This window comes from Anarhichas minor, unplaced genomic scaffold, assembly GCF_050575085.1.
Source record: "Anarhichas minor isolate MPS153535 unplaced genomic scaffold, ASM5057508v1 ptg000095l, whole genome shotgun sequence".
Lineage (NCBI taxonomy): Eukaryota > Metazoa > Chordata > Actinopteri > Perciformes > Anarhichadidae > Anarhichas > Anarhichas minor.
In genome coordinates, this window is record NW_027466541.1 from 525,001 (window position 1) to 550,000 (window position 25,000).

The following is a 25,000-nucleotide window of genomic DNA, read 5'->3' on the forward strand; positions in this document are numbered from 1 at the left end:
GTTGGTTAAAGCTTAGACACTTAAAAGAGTTTAAACGTGAGTTGAAGTGGAGTTTGAGTGAAAGTGTAGAACGAGTTTGATGTTAAAATGCTGAAGTGTAACACCGAGAGGAGTCTTAGATGGAAGAGCTGAATGAAGTTGAAGCGGTGAGTTGTAGTTGAGCCAGTGAAAGGAGTTGAAGTGTCGGTGCTGCAGTAGTGTGTGTGTGTGTGTGTGTGTGTGTGTGTGTGTGTGTTTAACCTGAGGCTCATCAGCGCTGCAGACGCCTCCCTGCGGATGTTCGGGGAGCGGTGGGACAGTCTGCGTCCCAGCAGCGAGACGCCGTCAGAGGCCAGAGCCGGCAGAGCGTCCAGCCTGGAGCAGGAGGTGATGGTGGAGAGGAGCAGCACCTCCTCTTCCTCTTCCTCCTTCTTCTCCTCCTCCTTCTCCTTCTTCTCCTCCTTCTCCTTCTTCTCCTCCTCCTGCTCCTCCTCTCTGAGCTTCAGCATCAGTTTAGGAACCAGAGGCAGCAGAGCTTCTGCACCTGAAGAGATTTTAATCTCACATCAGAAGAGAAAAGTAAAGTCAGAGAAATAGAAGAGAATAGAAGAGAATAGAATAGAATAGAACAGAATAGAACAGAACAGAATAGAACAGAATAGAATAGAATAGAATAGAACAGCAGAGAATAGAATAGAACAGAATAGAATAGAATAGAATAGAACAGCAGAGAATAGAATAGAATAGAATAGAAGAGAATATAAACTCAATTAAAGATCAGAGTAGGAGGTAAAGTGACAGATGGTTCATATACACCAGAATACATGATAATGAGATTATTGATACTTGGTGTGTATTCATGTATAAATATTATATAATTACAAAGTATAACAGAATGGATAATATTTATAGTATACTGCATTCATTTAACAGAATGTGGTATAATATAACAACAACAATATTAATTATAATAATTATAATAATACAAGATCATAATTATTATTATTATTATTGTTGTCATTATAATTTATATTATTTTTATTATCAGAGCTATAATAAAAAAATTATCCATAATAATAATAATAATCATTATTATATATAATTATTATATAATAAATATTATATATATATATATATATATAAAATAATGATAATAATCATTATTATATATAATTATATAATAAACATTATATATATACTGTATATATATATATATATATATATTCTAATTTTCTGAGATACTGAATTTGGGATTTTCCTTAGTAGTCAGTTATAATCATCAAAATTAAAAGACATAAACATTTGAAATATATCAGTCTGTGTGTAATGAATGAATATAATAGACAAGTTTCACTTTTTGAATGGAATTAGTGAAATAAATCAACTTTTTGATGATATTCTAATTATATGACCAGCACCTGTATATATACATGTATATAATAATATGTATATTACTTCTTTCGTTATATCATAATCAGAACATTCAGCTCTCTGTGGTGTGAAAACACATTTTAAAGTAAAACAGCGTGAATATATTCAGTGAGATATTATTAATATGAAGCTTTAATAAAACCACGCAGCCTGTTCTTCATCTTTTAGGAGAATAATTATAACTTCTAAGAGTTGTGATCAGGTGAGTTTACCTGCCGGCAGCAGCGCGAGGCGGTCCAGCACGCGGAGGACGCTCCTCCTGCAGGAGGGGGAGGAGTCATCCAGCAGCTGAGAGAGAGGAGGGAGGAGGGAGGAGAACAGAAGGGCCTGTCTGAGGGAGGAGGAGACAAGAGAGACACCTTTTACTGCGGAGTGATACCGCCACCTGCTGGAGACACCGGGGACTACAGCCTGTACTACAAGTACTACAAGTACTACAAGTACTACACCTACTAGAGACACCAGGGACTACAACCAGGACTACAAGCACTACAAGTACAAGTACTACAAGTACTACAAGTAATATGTGTACTGTGTGTGCATCAGTCTGAGAGAGCTCCTTTAAAACTCATCTTCATCACGCTGCAGTTCATCACACTCATTACAGCACCACATGAGGATTCATCCGCCACTGAAAATAGTCCCCAACAAAGTCTCTATTTCCTGCTGTGTGTTAATACAACACAGTGAGCAGCTGTTTGAGTCCGTCTGTCTCTGTCTCTGTCTGATGTCTCCTTCTCTGGTCTGTCCCCTGTCTGTCTTCTTTTTCTATGAATCCCATCTTCTCTCCTGCCTGTCTCACAACTCATATCTGTCTGTGTCTCCTGGTCTCTCTCCTGTCTGTCCCTCTCCTGTCTTTTGTCTTTCCTCCTGTCTGTCTGTCTCCTGTCTGTCTGTCTGCCTCCTGTCTGTCTGTCTCCCTCCTGTCTGTCTGTCTGTCTCCTGTCTGTCTGTCTCCCTCCTGTCTGTCTGTCTGCCTCCTGTCTGTCTGTCTCCTGTCTGTCTGCCTCCTGTCTGTCTGTCTGTCTCCTGTCTGTCTCCCTCCTGTCTGTCTGTCTGCCTCCTGTCTGTCTGTCTCCCTCCTGTCTGTCTGTCTGCCTCCTGTCTGTCTGTCTCCTGTCTGTCTGTCTCCCTCCTGTCTGTCTGTCTGCCTCCTGTCTGTCTGTCTCCTGTCTGTCTGCCTCCTGTCTGTCTGTCTGTCTCCTGTCTGTCTCCCTCCTGTCTGTCTGTCTGCCTCCTGTCTGTCTGTCTCTCTCCTGTCTGTCTGTCCCTCTCCTGTCTCTCTCCTGTCTGTCTGTCCCTCTCCTGTCTTCCCTCTCCTGTCTCTCTCCTGTCTTCCCTCTCCTGTATGTCTGTCCCTCTCCTGTCTGTCTGTCCCTCTCCTGTCTTCCCTCTCCTGTCTGTCTGTCTCTCTACCTGCCCATGCTGTGTGAGGTCAGCAGGTGAAGCAACTCGCAGGTTTTTGTTCTGACAGAAGAATCTTCATCCTCCAACAAAACCTTCAGCTGCTCCATAAAACCTGCAGAAGAAGAAAAAAATGATTCACAAGAAGAAGAAGAAGAAGAAGAAGAAGAAGAATCAGCCTTCTGTCGACAGGAGGCCCAAAATGAAGTCTGATTTAATTGTTCCTCCCATCGTAGAGTAAATCTCTTTCCTTTACATATAATAATATAATTATATATATAACAAAATTGCATAAATGCCAATTCTGTGCATTAACATTTAAATCCTTAAAAACAAATGAAATCAAAGGAAAGACAGAAGTACTCTGATCTCATACTGCAGTAAAAGTACTCATGTTATGATTTAAATACTTCATTATAAGTGTTTAAATCATACCATTATAGTTGTGTATATATATATATATATATATATAATAAAGTGTAGCGTTACCCCCTCTGATGGTCTGGTAGACCCGCTCGTGGTCGTGGTGGATCAGGTCGCAGAGTGAACCCAGAGCCCGGAGCCTCGTGTCCGCCTCCGGCCGCAGAAGACCCCCGAACAGCTTGGGCACCGCGCGCCGCCCGAAGGCCACCGGAGCCCGGGTCGAGTCTACGAGAGGACCGGTCATCGGTCCGGTTCAAGAGAGGCGAGCTAGTCAAGAGATGCAGAAACACTGTTGCCTAGTAACTGTATGCGGAGGCGGCGTCACATCCGGGGGCACGTAAACGTGACCGGAAGATGATTTTTTTGACATCACGGAGACTGTTAGCTTAGCTTTAGCTTTACGGTTTAAATCGGGATTTTACTTTAATTTAAATTATTTTTTTAATGAATTCATTTTTTACTTTATCGAATACATACAAAATGTCTGAAACCTGAAAATAACCAAAAATAAAAAGTAAAAAACGGAATTAAAACATTGAAATAATTTAAAATAATCAAAATTTGAATATTTTTTACATGCTGATTTAAAGAGTTTGTACTCTTAATGTTAGAGAATAAAATACATATTAACGTCAGTACGCCTCATGACTTCTAATGTTAATGTTCTTTTTACATTCAGATTATTCATATTTAACATCCAGAGACACAAGTTCATCTACAGTCAGTTATAGAAGTGGAACTTTTGAGGACGTTTATCAAAATGTGGAGTCGTGTTTTATTTCAAAGGTTCACCATGTTTGTGTGTTCTTACTCTTCAATGTTCCAGAAGAACATCTCACATTAATTTAATATCTTTACTTATTAAATGTCTAAAAGCAAAGTAGTCAGATGTTAACATTCAGCTGAACACCACAGATGAAACCAAACGGTGAGAAAATTAACTCTTTTATTCTTCTAAAGAGACTCAATGAAGGAACAACATGTGGAGGAAGAGGCCCGAGGTGTTCATCACCAACTAAATAATATCTGATCAGAGTCAGAGACGATCAGTGGAACAAAGAGGAAACAGACAGCTGATGAGTCTCTGGGTTTAGAACAACAAACCCTTAAAAACAAAACAAGGAACAGAACCGTCTCCACTGTAGTTCAGACGCTGACTTAATATATAAAGAAGAAGAACATGCGATTTCTTTGAGTCTATTTCTTCTTCTTCTTGCTCTTCTTTCCTCCGTCTCCCTGCTGAGAGCTGGTGTCTCCTCCTCCACTCTTCTGGGTCCTGGTCTTTAGTTTAGGGATCATCTCCGCTACGTAGAACATCACCTCTCTACCTGAAGAGATAAACAAACAGATCTAAAGTAAACACAAACAAACGTCACCATACATGGACTGAGGAGTGACGTAGAGACGCCGTATACGTCTCTGGTAGAGACCTGTCAATCACTGTGTAGCCCCGCCCTAAAGCATCCCCTGCTTTATGGTCTGTTTGACTCTAAATGGACCATAATGTACTAAATGAACATCATGCTGTATTGAAGAAGACTTGAAACTAGAGATTGAGACCATAAACTCATGTTTACAATGTTTACTGAGGTAATAAATCAAGAGAGAAGTAGAGTCATTTTCTCATAGACTTCTATACAACCAGAGGAGTCGCCCCCTGGTGGACACTAGAGAGAATGCAGCTTTAACATGTGAAGCTTTGAAGAACAGGAGGTTGTCTCCTGTTTAGGACATAACGTCTCACAGAGACTGGAGGACTTACGGGACGTGAACTTGTCCAGACAGAAGCTTCCATCTTCCTGCTTCACCTGAACTCTGACACGACCTCTGAACTGGACGTCTCTGTTCCACTCTCTGGGGTGCATTTTGTTGTTCTGGAAAACACAAGTTTTATGTATAAATATACACGTTATCTTCTTCACTGAGTGACTCCCTTCTTCTTCTTCTTCTTCTTACTTCCACGTAGACGTTCATCCCGGCGGCCGTCAGCACGTCTCTGATCTCAGCACAGGACGGGTTCTCCACCGCCTAAAGACACACAACGAGAACATTACGCAACAGCTCGTCTAAAGGTGGACAAATCAAACCAACCCGTCTGTTAACCACCAGCAGCTCGTCTAAAGGTGGATAAATCAAACCAACCCGTCTGTTAACAACCTGCAGCTCGTCTAAAGGTGGACAAATCAAACCAACCCGTCTGTTAACCACCAGCAGCTCATCTAAAGGTGGATAAATCAAACCAACCCGTCTGTTAACAACCAGCAGCTCGTCTAGAGGTGGATAAATCAAACCAACCCGTCCGTTAACAACCAGCAGCTCGTCTAGAGGTGGATAAATCAAACAGTAAAGATGGAGGAACCTTCTCTGTTGGGATCCTTCGTCCTTCTGCCAGAGTCTTCTTACTGTTGATGTAGATCGGATAGACGCAGATGAACCTGGAACACAACACACACAAGTTAAAACAGTCCTACGGAGCTGGTTCTAAACTCTTTAAATCAACCGGGGTTTGTCAATCTGTGTCTATAAGCTTGGTATATTGGTATATTTGTTTGGTATATTGTTAAACGATATCACTGTGATGTGATCTAAAAGGGTTAAATAATGTATTCCATCTCCAAAATAATGACATTGTTCAAAATAAAAGTGAACTTTTTCCAGTTTTATAATTTTCTGTTTCTGTTGTGAAATCGAACATATTTGTCAAACGAACACAACAAAACGAAGGAGGGATCAATAATTAACCGTCATATATTGAGTTAAAGGAGCCTTCATCCACGTCATGCTAAAGGTCTGCACCGACACACCAGACTTCCTGTAGAAACAGACCACTTTAACACGTGAACCTGTTTCTACAGAAGACCTCATAAAACCTGTCTTTATATCTAAACACATTACAAACTGTCACTCTGAAGTGTTTTAGTGCTAAACAGGTAACTCGGTTTACGACAGTTAAACTAGTTAACGTTACTCCCACAATCCCTCACTTCTCTTCAACGTAGAAGGTTTTAATGAACCGTGAACCAACAAAAAGTCGTTTTTTTGTTGTGATTAAAAGCTAAAACCCAAATTAAATGAACACCAAATTGAAGAGTGACCCTTTAACATCGACATGTTTGTTACAGAAACTAATAAATGCAAGTCATGTTCACAGAAATAAGAGTTCTCCTTAAATCCACACATCTTCTGTACGGGTTCGTCAGCTCGAGAGCTTTAGCTAGGCTAACAGGCTAGCTTCTACAAGATCTCACCTCTCTTTGTCAGCGGGGTTTTGAGAGAGATGAGCCATGTTTGATCGGTTGTTCGTCTAAACCTCAGCCGGAGAAAACGACTAACGACACGGTTTGATTCCCGTAAAACACGGCGCCATACGGCCGCTCAGCACACACTGTGACCGGCTGTTGACAAGCAGAAGGTGCGCTCGATTTATTCTTCTTCTTCTTCAGTTTATTGGTGGACTACAAACCAACGTTTAAGCTGCGTGCTGCCACCTAGTGTACCGGAGTGTGTAACATCATGACTTTATGACATCATTTAAACACAGTAATAACGTTATTATTTATAAATAAAAATAAAAACAAACCAACAATAAATAAATAAACTTCATATAGAAGACATCAAGACTTTATGACATTAGTCACATTAAATACACGGTAATATTACTGTGTTTAAATACACGGTGATATTACTGTGTTTAAATACAGGGTAATATTACTGTGATTAAATACACAGTCATTTTGTTATTATTATAAATTTATATAAAATTCTAAGGGAATGAAAACAAAACCAGTTCAGTTTCAGGTCATTAAACACGTATGGAAACATGTGATTATTACATTATATTTCATTAATAGATGCCTCTGAATGCTACACACCTTTAGGAGGCAACTACACCACATCTGCTCAATGGAAACAACAGAACAAGACAAAATACAGATGTTTACTTTACAAAGAGAAGCTTAGAAAAAGTGTATAAAAGGAAGAGAGGCAGAAGAGTTCTTTATGAAGTCCTGGAGAACAGAACAGAACCAGAACCAGAACTGTTTATTACCAAGTTACACATACAAGGAATTTGAACAGGTGATTGGTGCATAACAATGAACAATTAACATAGTGTAATAATATGAGACATAATTAAAAATTACAATAAACTATGATAAACAAATAACAGTACGTTAAAACAAGTATGTTATTACAGTTCCAAGTGTATATTAAAAGAGAAAAGATGTTCAAGGGTGTATAACAGCAGGCAATTGTATGTTTTGAATTGTACAATCAGTAGTTCCCCTGGTACATGTTTATAATTATAAATTAATATTATTTAGGCTACACACGATGTTTTTCTGCCAGAAAAGACGTTAGTTTAACCCAAAAAACGTTGTAATGTATATTTGTTTCAATACAGTTTAAAAGAAAGAGAAGAAGAACTGCTTTCTCTTTCCGGCCTGAATAAATGCTGCTCATTGGCTGTGCTGTTGATCCCGCCTACTCTACTTGTATTTTTTCCCCTGCCTCCCGATTGGACAACTGCGTTAACGCGTCACTACAGCGTCCTCTCTGATTCGCTGGAAACATTTTGGCGGGGCCAGAAGCTGCTCCGTTAAAAAAAACAACACAACAACACACAGCAGCAGCAACGTTACCGTGAAATAAACTCGCTCATTTACGAGTGTTTGTCGCGGATTGTCTCCTCCGAAAAAACACCGAGTCTTCTTAGTTGTTTCCTGCCGGTAAGAAGCTCAATTTGTCGGGATGGATGTCCTTGAGCATAACGGCGACGTTGCGGAGATTTCCAAGAAACTGGATGAGTGAGTACTGCTAACGCTACGGCGAGCTAACAGTTAGCATCAGTGCTAATTGTTAGCATCAGTGCTATTGTTGATACTTTAACTACATGAAGCTGATAATAATTGTGTACGTTTTCTTCATTAGTATCTAGAGTGAAGGCCTTGAAGTATTTGTACATCGTTGTATCACAGTATAGTTTCTATCAATGAATCATTGATGTGTTTTTTAACCCTGAACTCGTCTCCTCAGGTGTTTGTCTGTGGACTCAGACGACCAGATGGAATCCTACCACAGGTACGTCTGTATTCTATTAAACTGCGTCTGTATTCTATTAAACTGCGTCTGTATTCTATTAAACTGCGTCTGTATTCTATTAAACTACGTCTGTATTCTATTAAACTGCGTCTGTATTCTATTAAACTACGTCTGTATTCTATTAAACTGCGTCTGTATTCTATTAAACTACGTCTGTATTCTATTAAACTGCGTCTGTATTCTATTAAACTACGTCTGTATTCTATTAAACTGCGTCTGTATTCTATTAAACTGCGTCTGTATTCTATTAAACTACGTCTGTATTCTATTAAACTGCGTCTGTATTCTATTAAACTACGTCTGTATTCTATTAAACTGCGTCTGTATTCTATTCAACTGCGTCTGTATTCTATTAAACTGCGTCTGTATTCTATTAAACTACGTCTGTATTCTATTAAACTGCGTCTGTATTCTATTAAACTACGTCTGTATTCTATTAAACTGCGTCTGTATTCTATTAAACTGCGTCTGTATTCTATTAAACTGCGTCTGTATTCTATTCAACTGCGTCTGTATTCTATTCAACTGCGTCTGTATTCTATTCAACTGCGTCTTTATTCTATTCAACTGCGTCTGTATTCTATTCAACTGCGTCTGTATTCTATTCAACTGCGTCTGTATTCTATTCAACTGCGTCTGTATTCTATTCAACTGCGTCTGTATTCTATTCAACTGCGTCTGTATTCTATTCAACTGCGTCTGTATTCTATTAAACTGCGTCTGTATTCTATTCAACTGCGTCTGCATTCTATTAAACTGCGTCTGCATTCTATTAAACTGCGTCTGCATTCTATTAAACTGCGTATGCATTCTATTAAACTGCGTCTGCATTCTATTAAACTGCGTCTTTATGCTATTAAACTGCGTCTTTATTCTATTAAACTGCGTCTTTATTCTATTAAACTGCGTCTTTATTCTATTAAACTGCGTCTGTATTCTATTCAACTGCGTCTGCATTCTATTCAACTGCGTCTTTATTCAATTAAACTGCGTCTGTATTCTATTCAACTGCGTCTGTATTCTATTCAACTGCGTCTGCATTCTATTCAACTGCGTCTGCATTCTATTCAACTGCGTCTGCATTCTATTCAACTGCGTCTGCATTCTATTCAACTGCGTCTGCATTCTATTCAACTGCGTCTGCATTCTATTAAACTACTAAATGAACTGTGAAGAATAGAAGGAGAACGGATCATAAAAGTCACGGATCAGATTAGCACAAAATTAAAAAGGATACTAATTATTGATCATTAATGATCATTATTCAGAGATACAGATCTCTTTGATGTTTGATTACATCAGCTGGTCTACAAGGATCCACAATATTTATTATAAAAATAATTTTAACGCTCTGAAGTCAGTAAACCATCAAAAATAATAAATGTTATACTTTTACTTTATTATAGTAATTTATTGTGTTTTTTTTCTTCATAAAAACACAAAATTCAAATGATTAGGAAATAAAAGATTATATTTGTATCATCATTATTACCAGAGTGGTGGAATGAACTGACGTCAGGACAGCAGAGTCGCTGCCCGTCTTTCATTAGGCTGAAAACTCAAGAAGTACTACCTGAGCCTTCCCTCACCACTTACTGTGTTCATACTAGTTTGTTTCTGTACGTCTGCTCTGGTTTATGCTCTTAGACGCTTGTTTAGAGGAGATGCACTTATGACTTCTGGTGACTAGTAGTTCTCTTGAATACTTATGTTGAATACACTTATTGTAAGTCGCTTTGGATAAAAGCGTCTGCTAAATGACTGTAATGTAATATAATGTAATCATTAATGAAGTATAATAATGTTCTTAGAGCTCGTGTTAGAAGTTAAACAGCTCATAATTCATCTCTAATATTTCATGTGAAAACATCTTCAAACTACTGGATTTATTCAAGTTTATCACCAAAACTACATTTTACAGATGACATGTGAACACATCATGATAACGTTATAATGTACCTTCATCAGCCAGTACTCATGTTCACTGAGCAGAGCCTGAAGGCATCATAATGTAACTGAAGTGAACCTCCTGTTGGTTAGCCGTTAGCGGTGCTGCTAACGTTACTAGCTCTCCTCCTGTTGGTTAGCCGTTAGCGGTGCTGCTAACGTTACTAGCTGTTTAATGTTACACAAAAGTGTTTAAATGATTTTAATAAGAACATTGTTTTAGTCACATACGTTAATATGAAAGTGACACAAATGTATCTTCTTTCTACCGACTTGTTTGCCTTTTAAAGTTGATGAAGATCACAAAACAGATATTGTTATTCTAAACTTTAGTTTGAAAGTTAAAACAAGTAACCAAGTTGTTTTGTGCAGTAGAAGTCACAGCCAGAATGGACCAAACTGCACCAGAACTAATGATTGTCTTTATTAATAACCCACTGATGTCTGTTTCTTCCCTTCAGACTAATTCAAGATGGTAAAGACGTCGGCAGACAAGGAGACATGAAGAAAGCGCTGAAGTTCTTCAAACTGGCGAACGACATCCGGCAGAGCGAGAAGCTTGAAAGCAGGATAAAGAAGATCGAGGACCATCTTTCTCAGGACGAGTCGGAGGAAGAAGACGACGACTTTGTCGACGTAAACGGCAGCGGTTTGATGCTTTTCAAAGAGTTGTACGACAAGCTTTACGACTACCAGAGGGACGGAGTGGCCTTCCTGTACGGTCTGCACAGAGACGGGCGTAAAGGGGGGATCCTGGCGGACGACATGGGCCTCGGTAAAACCATCCAGGTGATCTCGTTCCTCTCCGGGATGTACGACAACGAGCTGGCGAAGCACACTCTGCTGGTCATGCCCACGTCACTCATCACCAACTGGACCAAGGAGTTCGCCAAGTGGGCTCCCGGCATGAGGGTCAAGGAGTTTCACGGCACCGGCAAAGTGAGGACCGGGAATCTGGAGAAGGTCCAGAGGAGGAGCGGCGTCGTCATCACCACGTACACTATGATCATGAATAACTGGCAGCAGTTGTCGTCGTACAACGGCAGAGAGTTCACGTGGGACTACGTGATCCTGGATGAGGCGCACAAGATAAAGAACACGTCCACCAAATCGGCCAAAAGTGCCTACGCCATACCGTCGAAAAACCGCGTTCTTCTCACCGGCACGCCGGTCCAGAACAACCTGAAGGAAATGTGGGCTCTCTTTGACTTTGCGTGCCACGGCACTCTCCTGGGGACAGCTAAAACATTTAAAACCGAGTACGAGAACCCCATCACCCGGGCCAGAGAGAAGGACACTACTCCGGGGGAAAAGGCTCTCGGGTCTCGGATGTCCGAGAACCTCATGACCATAATACAACCCTACTTCCTCCGCAGGACAAAAGCAGAAGTGCAGAAGAACAAAATAGACCGGGAACAACAGGAAGGCAAAGACAGCCGAGTCCCAAAACCTCCGAAAGACTCCGGAGCCGTCATGCCGACGCTGAAGAGGAAGAACGACCTGATTGTCTGGACTTACCTGAGCGCCGTCCAAGAGGACATCTACAGGCAGTTCATCTCTCTGGACCACATCAAGGAGCTGCTCATGACGACCAGATCGCCTCTGGCCGAACTCAACATCATGAAAAAGTTGTGCGACCACCCGAGACTGTTTTCTGCTGCAGCCATAGCTAAGCTGGGCTTGGAGGAAAGTAGAGCTGAAGGTCAGCAGAACGGCAACGTGGAGGTGGACCCAGGAAGCATCGCCAACGTCCCCGACGACACCTTGATATCAGAGTCCGGGAAACTGGTCTTTCTGTTCGCTCTTCTCGAGAGGCTCAGAGAAGAAGGCCACCGAACGCTGGTCTTTGCTCATTACAGGAAGGTGCTCGACATCATCGAACGCATCCTGGGCAACCGAGGCTTCAAGGTGATGAGGCTGGACGGGACGATTACTCAGATCGCAGAGCGAGAGCGGCTCATCACTCGCTTCCAGAAGGACCGAAGCTACTCCGTCTTCCTCCTCACCACCCAGGTCGGAGGAGTCGGTATCACTTTGACGGCAGCCGACCGAGTTGTGATCTACGATCCCAGCTGGAACCCGGCGACGGACGCCCAGGCCGTGGACAGGGCGTACCGCATCGGACAGACCGAAAACGTGGTCATCTACAGGCTGATCACCTGCGGCACGGTGGAGGAGAAGATCTACAGACGGCAGGTCTTCAAGGACTCCCTCATCCAGCAGAGCACTGGGGACAAGAAGAACCCGTTTCGTTACTTCAGCAGGCAAGACTTGAAGGAGCTCTTCATCCTGGAGGACACACGCTCTTCGTCCACGCAGCTGCAGCTCCAAGAGCTGCACTCCAGACACCGGCGGACGGACCCCGAACTGGACGAGCACATCGCCCACCTCCACGCCATGGAGATGTTTGGGATCTCCGATCACGACCTCATGTTCTCCCTCGACGTCAACCACGACGACGAGGCGCCGGAGGATCAGGAGGCGCACCACTACATCGAGGGGCGGGTCCAGAAGGCCCAGGACCTGATGAAGGCCGAGTCGGAGCTGCAGATGCAGCTGGCGGAGAGCATGGCGTCCAACACAGAGCCGGCCTGGCTCAGACAACCAGAGTCCAACAACAACAGGGAGCAGTCTCACAAGAAAAAGAATCCAAGACCAAGTCCGTCCTTTCCACAGCCCGACTGCAAATTCAACGAGTCACCCATTGTTGTGGAGTTGGACCAGTCTGGTTCTGACAAGGAGCGCGTCCAACAGAATGGTAGCCCGGTTATTGATCTCACCGTAGATGAGAGTATGTCCGAAGAACAACCCGTTGTTCTAGAAGGAAGCCGAGACGAGCTTCCAGACCAGAACCTGTATTCCCCGAAACCCCCGTCCGTCAAACGTGAGAGGAGCTCCATAGAAGAGGAGGAGGACGCCTCCCCTCAGGAGGTGATTGAGGACTCTTTGGTGATGTCTGAGCCGTACGTCACAGCCGGTGATGAAGACTTCGCTCCTCTGCAGAACAAAAGACTTTCAGTCCTGAAGCTGGATTTGGATCCTAAGACGGAGTCCAGAGTCAGCTCAGGACTGGAATCCTTTGAGGGCAACTTCAACTTACAGCTTGAAGAAAGTGACTTATCGGACCGGGAAGTTCTGGATCATCAAGAGACCGAAGAGGAGGAGAGGAAGCTGCTGTCACAGCTGCAGATGGAGGGCAGTTTTGACGTTTATAAATCCCTTTCTGATAGTCAACATAAAGAAAAACTCAGTCTCAGTAAGGCCTCTGAGATGGACCAGTCCATGGACGACTCCATTGTGGCCACCAAGAAGAAGAGAGCAGCGGTGATTTATGAAAGTGAAGACGAGGACGGCGATCGGGGTCAGCACAACAACTCCTTCGAGATTCTCGGAGCCTCCACGCCTAAATCAGGCCCCGCCCCTCTCCGGTCGAGAAAGAGCGTCGGAGGAAACGCCTCCGTGGCCTCACGCCGGTCCTTCATCATGTCCATGATTGAAGACACCGACATGACTGATGAAGAAGAAGAAGACGATGAGGTTTCAGGGAGGCAGCCGGACGAAGAGGAAATCATTGGTTCAACTCGTGATGAGCTTCAGCTGGAGGATACGGTGGGAGAGACATTAAACTCAGAGGAAGAGGAGGAGTCTGGACAGGAAGTGAGCAATAGCATGGAGGAGGAAGAGGAGTCTGGACAGGAAGTGAGCAATACCATGGAGGAGGAAGAGGAGGAGTCACAGGAAGTGAGCAATAAGGTTGAGGAGGAGTCCTTCATCTCGCTGGTGAGAAGAGGAAAGGAGAGGAGCGGTGAAGGGAAGCTGGACGAGGCGTTGAACTTGTTCCTGAGAGCCATCGACATGAAACCTGGAGACCCTGAAGTCCAGCTGATGACCATCCAGCTGTACCGGCAGCTGAGTCAGAGAAGCTAACCAGAAGTCTGTTAGTCTGTTGGTGATTTAGATTTGCACATTTGTTAAATTAATAAAGTAACTGTACAGAGAGAACGTGGGAAGGAGATATTAAAGATGTTTATGTTGCATGGAATCTGTGTTCAATTCTTTATTTTATCATTACGATGAAACGGTGATGGGTTTCTTCTTATCTGTTGATTTAAAAAAATAAACCTGTACTGTAAACGAGTTTAAATACAATTGTTCTAGTAATTTTTGTTTAAATCTACATTTCATTTGATGTCTTTGGGTCGGGACCAACATGCAGAAGATTTCTAAATATATATCTTCATTATGCCTGAAACACCTTTTTTAATTATTCAATAATTAAGTCACGATGTAGATTTTAAAGGAAAAATATTTATTTTGTAACGTTCTTATTGTATCTTGCTGAAAAAGTTCAAATATAATTTTAAATATATAATATATTTCTGTTTTGAGTCCTAGTTTTCTAAATTGATCATTGTTACTGCAGATAAAAATAATTTACATCTTCAATTAATCTGCAGGTTCATTTTTAGTCTTATATAAATTATTTTGTTTCTAAAATATCAAATAAATTTCCTTCAAGATTCCCCAAAATAAACGACGTCCTCAACAGTAAAACAAAGATATTCAGCTGTTAAATATAATCTCATGTCAAGTTTTACATATTTTAATATTCATCAGATTGTCTCTGTATATATGTGGTGTCGTTTTAAATCATATAAACTCATATTTTAAGAAGTTAAAGTTTAGATAATCTTCTTTATTGGGATTAATTTTCAGCCAATCAGCGATGATTTACAGACTTGTCTCTCATTGGCTGAGGGTACGTTTGAATAATGTGTCGGGACCTCCCGGTGGAGTTTGGGTGATGGTCGAACTTTGAACATCATCAAATTATACATAGTAAAGTTATGAAGTGAATGAGGAGCGCTCGGTTCGCTCCTCTGTACAGCCCGATGTAGAGAGCGCATGCGCGGTTGGAGCTTTTTCTTTTTTCCTAGCTGGAGATTAGTTTTGTGACGTCAGCAGAAACTAACTAGCCAATGACTTCTGGCTTCACTTGTGAGACTTCAAAATAAAAGCTCTGGAGTTTTGACGGTACAAAAATAACAAACAATGTCGAGTAACTTTGTTAAGGATACATTAATATAATTTCTTTGTTTTTTCATTTGTGGAAGATTAGAGTCTGTTTTTGAAATTGTGTTTATTAGTTTTCAGATTTACAAATAAGTTTAATGGAATTAATATTTTCTGTTTCACAAAAGAGTGAAATAGAGTGTTTAGAAATAAATGACAGCACGATATGAATACAATAATAAATAAATGATAAAAGGGGAAGAAAATGTATTTATTTATCAACATATACTAATATTACAGGCTGATAGATCCAGATATTAAGTGTATCGTTAACCTTTGTGTTTGTGGAATTAGATAATATCACATAGTGCTCAACACCCCAGAGGAAACAAACAAGGTTTTATATTCGTGAATTTACATTAATAAATACATTTAAAAAATATAATTGTCAAATTAATTATAAAATTGTCTTTTTGGAGTTTTTGAATAAACCAAACACCATATTTTCCCTCAACAAAATAAAGTTTTTAAAGATATAATATAATAACTTTATTTATTATTTGCAGATTTTTCATATGATCACTGAAAAATCTTCGATGGTCTTTCTAGAGTTTCTTAGCGTGCTAACAATGCCAAATATGTGCAAACTGTTTCTGATTATTTATCACAGAAATACTTAGTGTCATTTCAACTTTACAGTTAACTTGAGTTTTCAATGACAGGTACTCTTATTTTGAAGGGCATCCAGGAAGCAGCGGGGGTTTCCGCTAGCTTGTTTTTTAGCTTCCTCCCGAGTTTACGAGGAGAGAAATATGTGCTTCACTCGGTGAGGACACACTTTACTGGAACACGACTGTCGGGTTCAACAGAGGAAACATTCACTCTCACAGTTTGTGTTTTAAATTCACAGATTTAATAACTGAAACATCCGCGAGGAGACATTTTGGATTCCGACTGTTAGCTTAAAACGGCTACATTTAAACCCCCGCTAGCTGCTGGGACATTAATGCTAAAAACCACTCCGGGGTGTTTAGCATGAGGCTCTTTGGGGGGAGACGGCGGGAAGACAACAGTAAAAACTACAATAAATATTATAATAACTATATCAAGACACAGACGAGGACGGACTGTGTGAGAGCTGACCGGTGACATTTAAAAAAGAAAGAGAAGAAGAAGAAGATGATGGGAGGGAAAGTGGAGCTGCTGGAGGCTTTCTTCTTCTTCTGTCTGCTGCTGAGCGGAAACTCACACTGTAGAGGTGAGTGAGGAGGAGGAGGAAGAGGAGACAGTGAGGAGGAAGAGTACGGTGAGGATGAGGTGGAAAGTGAGGATGAGTACAGTGTGGATGAAGAGGAGTCCAGTGAGGAGGATGAGGAGTACTATATTTTAATGTACTCCACTGTACTACTGCAGTGAAAAGTACAACCCTGTACTACACTGCAGTAGTAGGAGTACGACATAATGTGCTGTACTACAGTCTACTGTACTGTACACTACTCTATTGTACTACACTGTACAGTACACAGTCATCATCCTCCAGGTCAAAGCTTCATGAGTTAAAGCTGCATTATCTCTAGTGTCCACCAGGGGGCGACTCCTCTGGTTGTATAGAAGTCTATGAGAAAATGACTCTACTTCTCTCTTGATTTATTACCTCAGTAAACATTGTAAACATGAGTTTATGGTCTCAATCTCTAGTTTCAAGTCTTCTTCAATACAGCATGATGTTCATTTAGTACATTATGGTCCATTTAGAGTCAAACAGACCATAAAGCAGGGGATGCTTTAGGGCGGGGCTACACGGTGATTGACAGGTCTGTGGATTCATTGATCTGTGGATTATTCTCTACATGGACGGCTGAGCCTCCAGCTCCCTCAGTGTGTGTGTGTTTTCAGATTGTGTGTGTGTTTTATAGATTGTGTGTGTGTTCTTTAGCGTCTTGTTGAGGTTCAGCTTTAAGCAGCTTATCTTCTCAGCTCACAGTCGAGTCTTTCAGCAGGTCCATACTGACTGTGTGTGTGTGTGTGTGTGTGTGTGTGTGTGTGTGTGTGTGTGTCGGGGTGGGGGTGTGTGTGAGCAGAGCTGAGGATCCACAGACAGAAACACTCAAACATCCACAGAGTCTGAATGAATCTGAGTGATTACATTTACTGGAACACCACACACACACATTGAACACACACACACACGCACATACAGACACACACACACAAACAGCAGCACTCCCTGTTTCCCTGAACGATGACTCACTGTTTCTTTTCTCCAGACTGAACATGAAGGAATCAGCAGCTCAGAGTCACTTTTCACTCTTTGAGTTCTTCTTCTATATTTCTACTCGTATTGACGACCACAAGCTGTCTCATCTACAGACTCACACCTGTCTGTCTCTCAGACCTGTCTGTCTCTCACACCGGTCTGTCTCTCAGACCTGTCTGTCTCTCAGACCTGTCTGTCTTAAATACGTTTTAAAATGTTTCTATTTATTCTATAAAACTCAAAGATCTTTCTTCGTTCTCTTTAACGTTTCTGTAAACGTTCTTAATTAAAGATGAATCTAGATTTCTCTTCTTCTCTCTAGATTGTCTTCATGATTTCTTAAACGTCTCTTCGCGGTTTGTTCTGCTTCTTGGTGGAAGAGAAAGTCCAGATGAAGTGTGAATTATATTATATTACACAAATCTCCACTGGTCAACGGCGGTTAACTGTTTTAATAACCGGGTTAATAACGAAGTAAATAACCGGGTTAATAAATAAGTTATTAACTGAGTAATTACTAAGTTATTAACTGAGTAATTACTAAGTTATTAACTGAGTAATTACTAAGTTATTAACTGAGTAATTACTAAGTTATTAACTGAGTAATTACTAAGTTATTAACTGAGTAATTACTAAGTTATTAACTGAGTAATTACTAAGTTATTAACTGAGTAATTACTAAGTTATTAACTGAGTAATTAACTGGGTTAATAACTTATTTATTAACTGGGTTAGAGATCAGGAATCAAGACGAAACCAGAAGGCAACAAATAAGTAAATACAACAATCAATCTGAGTCTCTTTCATAGAAACATGTGATAAAACTACAGAAACGTCTCGTATGATGCAGATTATCACATCAGGCTTTATAGAGTAAACCAGCTGGGTGTGGATCTGGGTGTGGATCTGTGTGTGTAGCTGTGTGTGTAGCCGGGTGTGTATCTGGGTGTGTATCTGAGAGTGTTTCTCATGGGGGGGGGGGGGGGGGGGGGGGGGCTCATGAAGGACCTGAGGTGACCTCTTAAACTCCACAGAGAGGACGTGTGATTCAGGCGTTTACAGGAACATCAACCTAAAGACAGTTGGTGGTTTCTGGGGAAGTTCCAGACTCGATGTGTAGCTTCACTCCCACACGTTCTGTGTTGAACTATTCCTTTAAACAGCATTTAAGAGTGTAGCTTCGCGGCCAAAAAAAAGACAAAACTGGGAGAATAAACTATATTTAATAATTAAGAACACTCAAAAACGTGGTTCCGGTGACGTCATCTCCCTGAATGGCAGCCTAAAACCATAGCTCCTCCGGGAAAATAACTACTACGCCCTGATAAACAATCAAATATTACATTTTTCGAGAATATTCCGGCTGGTAAGTGGGGCAACAATGGGGAAAAAAGGACACAAACAAAAAAAGCAGGATTGGAGAGCCCGTAAATGAAGAAAGCACAAAGAACAGCTCACAGACACAGGTACAAGATGGCGGTACTAATGCTAACTCTCAGCCAGATGACATGGCAAGTTTAACAAAAGTTCTGGAAGAAATATGGGACTTTCGCAAAGACACAAAACATCAGCTAAATGATATTTCCTCCGAGCTGGCCAACGTCAACAAAAAAATAGCAGAGGCGGAGACACGGATCGAAAGTGTGGAAGATCGAGTTCAAAACTTGGAACAGGTGCTCGGCAAGATGATAAAAGTGATCAACAGGAAAACAAATTACTCGACCAAGAAGGGAGATCACGTCGGGAGAATTTAAGGATTTATAATGTTCCCGAAGGAGCGGAGGGGTCGTCTGTGGTGGAGTTTGTGGAAAAGTTAATGCGTGACACGCTGGAGATCCCCCCCCCCCCCCCCCCCCCCCAACTACGGACCTTGGTATTGAGAGGGCGCACCGGACGCTCGCCCCCAAACCTACCGGGGACAGAGAAGACAAGCCACGGTCAATAATAATCAGATTCCACCGATACAAAATCAAAGAAGAGATTCTGCGCGAGGCCTGGGGAAAGAAAAGAGTGCTTCTGAACGAGAGACATATATTTCGACCAAGATTATCCCCCAACGGTTCTGCAGAATCGTAAGAAATACTCTGAAGCAAAGCGAGCGTTAAAGCAGAGACAGATCCGCTTCCAGACTCTGTACCCGGCTAAACTGAGAGTGTTTTACGAAGACGGGACACGGCTGGACCCGTCGGCGGAAGAGGCGACTGCAGATATGAAAGACAGAGGATTGCCTGTCAGCGTGATCGCACCGAGGGAGAGCCTAGCTGAGCAACTGTCCCGCTCCGCCTGGGAAGCAGTGAGAGGACGGACACAGCGGGGGACAAGAGAAGAGCGAGACAAGAGTATCCAGGAGAGACTGAGGGCCTTCAGAAGACAGCCCTCACCTCCCCCAGAAGAGCCATACATTCTGACTAACCTCACAAATGTTGGTGAGCTGAATAGAATCTAAAACTGACGGTGCTTCTCAATCTGAGGGATGCATATTGAACATGTTCTATTATTTTATGTGATCTTTATTGACATACACTCCTTTTTCCCATTTGAATGAGAATATAAACATGGGAGGAATACAAAGGGGTTCTTTTTTCTCGTGCAATGGACACTGGACGCTGCAGTGGGCCCTCGACCCACAGTCAGGAGAGGCTGAGCCTCACAGCTAGAGGTTCTCTCCAGCTCAACCCAGGGTCATCTAGTAGAGACCCCAACCTTGGAATCACATTTTGTGTTCCTGTTTTTTCATGTATGTTTCTTTGTTCTTGTTCAGGGAGTAGATCAATTAAGGTCCGTTTTGATAAGTTAGTTTATACAATGACAGACACACACACATGGTGAGTGACAAAGTAAAACTTATTTCTTTTAATGTCAATGGACTTTTGAATCCAATTAAGCGCAGTAAAATATTATCTAAGATGAAGAAAGAACAAGCACATGTGGCATATTTACAGGAAACCCATCTAAATGACAGAACACGAAAACCTAAAGAGAATGGGCTTCACTCATGTGTTCTTCTCATCATATCAGTCAGGACATAGGAGAGGAGCTGCTATCCTTATATCAAGCAAACTCAATTTTGAAAAAGTATTTCAAATGGGAGACAAGGAGGGCAGATATATTCTGGTAGGAGGGAATATAGATGGAATCCTGTCACTCTGTTTCATATATATGCACCCCCAGGAAGACATCTAGGTTTCTTCCAGACAATCACCAATATCATGACAACAGAAACAGAACGCCTCTTGATATGTGGGGGGGACTTAAATATACACCTACAGCCAAAGTTAGACTCCTCCAGTAGGAAGACCCATGAAGGGAAGTCCATAAGAAAGTCAACACACTGTGTGAGGAGGTTAGTTTAATGGACATATGGAGAGACCTTTTCCCTAACAGACGGGATTACACTTATTATTCTGCGCCCCCCCCCCCCCTTCCCTATACACAAGAATAGACTATTTCATAACATTTGGAATAAACAATTGTGGGATTGGGACAATAGATCTAAGTGACCATGCACCTATATACCTCTCTGTTGATCTTAACTTGAGAACAAAGAGTACTACATGGAAACTGAATTCAAGTTTACTCAATGATCTGGATGTTAAGAAACAAATTAGAAAAGATTAGTCTTTACCTGGAATTCAATGACTATGGAGAGGTTTCACCTCCCATTCTGTGGGATACTCTAAAGGCTGTCCTGAGAGGGACAATCATAGCAATGTCCTCATATAAGAAGAAAACCAGGAATACAATGATTGAGGAGTTGTACAACAAACTGAAGGAATTAGAAAAAAACACAAATTGAGTTTAGCGAAAGATACATTAGTGGAAACTAGAAGAATTAGGAATGAGATTAACAATTTCACTACACAAGAAATCAAGAGAAACGTAATGTTTCTGAAACAGAGACACGATGAAAGTGGATCCAAATCAATGAAAATACGAGCATGGAGATTGAAAAAGAAGATGGCAGAGAACACAATTCACAGAATTAGGGATCCAAGAACAAAAGTGATAAAAAATCAACTAAGTGAAATTCAGGAAGCTTTTGAAGTGTTTTACAAAAATCTATACTGTAAAGTTCCAGGGGGAGATGTAACCCACATTGATAGCTCTCTAAATGCTCTGAAGTTGCCCACTTTAAATGAAGACCAAAATAAAAGAATGACGGCAGATATATCGGAAGAAGAACTAAGATCTGCAATTAGTAGGTTAAAATTAAGCAAGTCTCCAGGATGGGATGGTTATACGGCAGAGTGGTATAGGGACTATAAACGAGCTGACCCGGTGATACGTCCCGCACTGAACTGGGCTTTAAAACAGGCGCAAACGCCACCCAGCTGGACAGAAGCAATAATCTCAGCTATTCCCAAAGAAGGCACGGATAAAATGGAATGTGGATCATTTAGACCAATATCGGTTCTAAATATCAATTATAGATTATTCACTTCCATCATGGCAAGACCATTAGAGGAGTTTTTACCCATGCTGATACATAATGATCAGACAGGCTTTATACAACAGCGCCAAACACAAGATAGTATACGAAGGACACTACACATTATGGATCATATACAAAAAAATAAGATCGAAGCAATAGCGATAAGCGTAGATGCTGAAAAGGCGTTTGACTCTGTTAACTGGACTTTTCTTTATAGAGTGCTGCACAGATTTGGTCTACAAGACACAATTATTAAAACTATTCAGGCATTATATGACGATCCCACCGCCAGGATTAAAATCAACGCATATTTATCAAACCGTTTCAATCTAGAAAGAGGTACAAGACAGGGCTGTGCGTGGTCACCACTACTCTTCGCATTATATTTGGAGCCGCTAGCTCAATACATCAGACAAAATGAAGATATTAGAGGAATTACTATTAAAGGGACGGAACACAAATTGTCCTGCTACGCAGATGACATTTTGGTCTACCTGGGGCAACCAACATACTCTGTTACCTAAACTGATGCAGTCATTAGAACAGTATGGCAAACTATCAGGGTACAAGATTAACGTGGACAAAACCCAGTTCCTCTCATAGAACCATAGCCCACCAAGAGAAACTGAACATAACTACCCCTTTGCATGGCAAACAACATCCTTCAAATATCTGGGCATCAATATCACAAAAGATCTTACAAAACTTGCAGACTATAACTATGATCCACTAATAAGAAACATGAAGGAAGACATAGCGAGATGGAACAGAAATCCTTTCCTAAGTTTCACGGAAAGGATTGAATCCATTAAAATGAATATACTGCCCAGACTACTGTCTCTATTTCAAACTCTACCAATAGAGATGAACAAAACCAATTTAATGAATGGGACAAGATGTTATCTAGATATGTTTGAACAGGTAAAAGACCCAGGGTCCGTCTCAAAACCTTACAACCACCTAAAGAACAGGGGGGATGGGGCCTACCTTCTCTTAGAGATTACTATCTAGCAGCACAGATGAGAGCGGTGATAGGCTGGTGCAACCCATCGTATAAGGCTCAATGGAAAAACATTGAAGAGAAAATAACTTCCACCCCCATACAGGCAATCCCACTGATAACAATCTACAAAGTCACATAAACACTACTGATACATGGCTGAAGTATGGAAAACCATCATAAGAGAACACAAACTAGAGGGAGATATGGTAACACTTAAATGGTGTGCATATGATTCTGACTTCACACCAAATAAATGTGATGCTAGATTTAGGGATTGGACAGCTACAGGAATAAGAGCCATATGCAACATAATGAAAGGAGGCACACTGCTACGTTTTGAAACTGTTAAAGAGAAACACTCACTAGAAAAACAGGACTTCTAGCGATACTTGCAGATGCGACATTATGTGAATACGAAGACGAGAAACATGACAAAGAGTACACACCTGATAGAACTGTTTAGAAAAGCTTATAACTCAGATATAGGCAGTAAAATCATCTCATGTATATATAAATGTCTGTTGAACTTTAAAACACATTCAACCTCCTATATTAAAACTAAATGGGAGCAGGAGGGAGGAATAACTATGTCTGAGGAAGGATGGACAGTAACTCAATGGAAGTGGACCAGCTCGCAGACATGCAGAGAGTTTGGTTGGAAAAATGTGATACGGTATTTTATTACACCCTCTCAGAAATGCCACTATGACAGTAACCCTCCTGTTTGCTGGAGAGGATGTGGAAACCAAAATGCAAACCATCACCATATGTTCTGGGATTGCCCTGTTATCACAGACTATTGGAGAGGGACACACACTGCCCTACACAACATGTTTGAAGGTGAAATACCTCTAGAAAGTAGGACCATGTATCGTGGATATTTACCTAAAACACTGTCAAAAAGAGACAAATATTTAATAAATGTACTTTTGGTGGCCAGCAAAAAGACTATTACCAGGAAATGGTTGTCACAAGAGAGTCCCGCTCTGAACACATGGATGGACATTACAATGGACATTTACAAAATGGAGAAGATAACAGCATCTGTCAACTACTAACTGGAACAATTTTTGTCGTATTGGGAAAAATGGGTTACATACGTGACACCCCATAGACCTGATTTTTATTTTCATAAATCAATGAATGTACCATAGATAACAGATCACTCCCTAGCTATAGTTCTTTCTGTTTTTATTTTATTTTATTTTTATCTGTTATTTCCTTGTTCTATATGTGTTATAACAAAAATGAGCATCATCTGAAAATCTTCACATGCAATGTACATTGTCTGAAAGACATTTGTAAATGCCTAATTGATGCCTAATATCAATTTTAAAAAAAAATAAAAAAAAATAAACAGCGTTTAAATGTTTCCTTTAATCTGTAGACGGGTTGTTGCTCCGTCACAAAGACTTCATTCATTCTGTGAAATGAGAGAAACAAACGCAGCGATGTGAACAGACGTCACGTGACAGAGAAGAAGAAAGAGAAGCGGTCTGTTCACTCATGTTCTGTTCTCACATCATCACAGAGTGACACACGTCCACTGAAGAGCACGTTCTGAGGACTGGAGCCTTGAAAGTACTTGATACCTGACTTGTCTTGTGACTCACATAACAATGACACATTTTTCTCCGTTTCCTCCCGTCCAGACGTCGTCATCCTGACGTCTCTCGTTGGTTTGTGGACGAATGTTTTGAAGCCTCGATTTCTATGTTTTGTCCGTCACCATCTTGTTAATTTATCAGCCAGTGAACAGGAAGTGACCATATCTGGACTGAGGAGGAGTGACGTAGAGACACCGTATACGTCTCTGGTAGAGACCTGTCAATCACTGTGTAGCCCCGCCCTAAAGCATCCCCTGCTTTATGGTCTGTTTGACTCTAAATGGACCATAATGTACTAAATGAACATCATGCTGTATTGAAGAAGACTTGAAACTAGAGATTGAGACCATAAACTCATGTTTACAATGTTTACTGAGGGAATAAATCAAGAGAGAAGTAGAGTC

The 25,000-nt window shown here is 41.1% G+C and overlaps 4 protein-coding genes across 6 annotated transcripts in view; 2 read left to right on the forward strand and 2 right to left on the reverse strand.

Moving 5' to 3' along the window:
* LOC142939202 (radial spoke head 14 homolog) overlaps positions 1 to 3,685 on the reverse strand; it is a 5,322-nt gene extending 1,637 nt beyond the window's left edge. Inside the window, exons 1-4 of the mRNA XM_076082428.1 lie at positions 3,304 to 3,685; positions 2,827 to 2,929; positions 1,623 to 1,741; positions 241 to 523 (exon numbers count right to left, since the gene is read on the reverse strand). Of these exons, the coding sequence (XP_075938543.1) occupies positions 241 to 523; positions 1,623 to 1,741; positions 2,827 to 2,929; positions 3,304 to 3,481 (683 nt within the window). The 5' untranslated portion in view covers positions 3,482 to 3,685. The remainder of the gene's footprint in view (positions 1 to 240; positions 524 to 1,622; positions 1,742 to 2,826; positions 2,930 to 3,303) is intronic.
* Positions 3,686 to 4,169: 484 nt separating this feature from the next.
* srp19 (signal recognition particle 19) lies at positions 4,170 to 6,669 on the reverse strand. The gene is made up of 5 exons (XM_076082438.1): positions 6,486 to 6,669; positions 5,597 to 5,672; positions 5,194 to 5,265; positions 5,000 to 5,111; positions 4,170 to 4,565 (listed from the first exon to the last, which is right to left on the reverse strand). The coding sequence occupies exons 1-5, from the start codon at positions 6,521 to 6,523 to the stop codon at positions 4,435 to 4,437; spliced, it is 429 nt and encodes a 142-aa protein (XP_075938553.1). The 5' UTR covers positions 6,524 to 6,669; the 3' UTR covers positions 4,170 to 4,434.
* A 1,187-nt stretch (positions 6,670 to 7,856) lies between these two features.
* ercc6l (excision repair cross-complementation group 6-like) lies at positions 7,857 to 14,326 on the forward strand. The gene is made up of 3 exons (XM_076082419.1): positions 7,857 to 8,042; positions 8,272 to 8,316; positions 10,746 to 14,326. The coding sequence occupies exons 1-3, from the start codon at positions 7,987 to 7,989 to the stop codon at positions 14,209 to 14,211; spliced, it is 3,567 nt and encodes a 1,188-aa protein (XP_075938534.1). The 5' UTR covers positions 7,857 to 7,986; the 3' UTR covers positions 14,212 to 14,326.
* Positions 14,327 to 16,061: 1,735 nt separating this feature from the next.
* The window catches only part of LOC142939199 (disintegrin and metalloproteinase domain-containing protein 9-like), a 41,584-nt gene continuing 32,645 nt past the window's right edge, over positions 16,062 to 25,000 (forward strand). For all 3 annotated transcript variants that reach the window (XR_012949930.1, XM_076082423.1, XM_076082425.1), the window contains exon 1: positions 16,062 to 16,555. Coding sequence is in view for 2 of the 3 variants with exons in the window: in XM_076082423.1 (XP_075938538.1) it covers positions 16,477 to 16,555 (79 nt within the window). In the remaining variant the exon portion in view is untranslated. The remainder of the gene's footprint in view (positions 16,556 to 25,000) is intronic.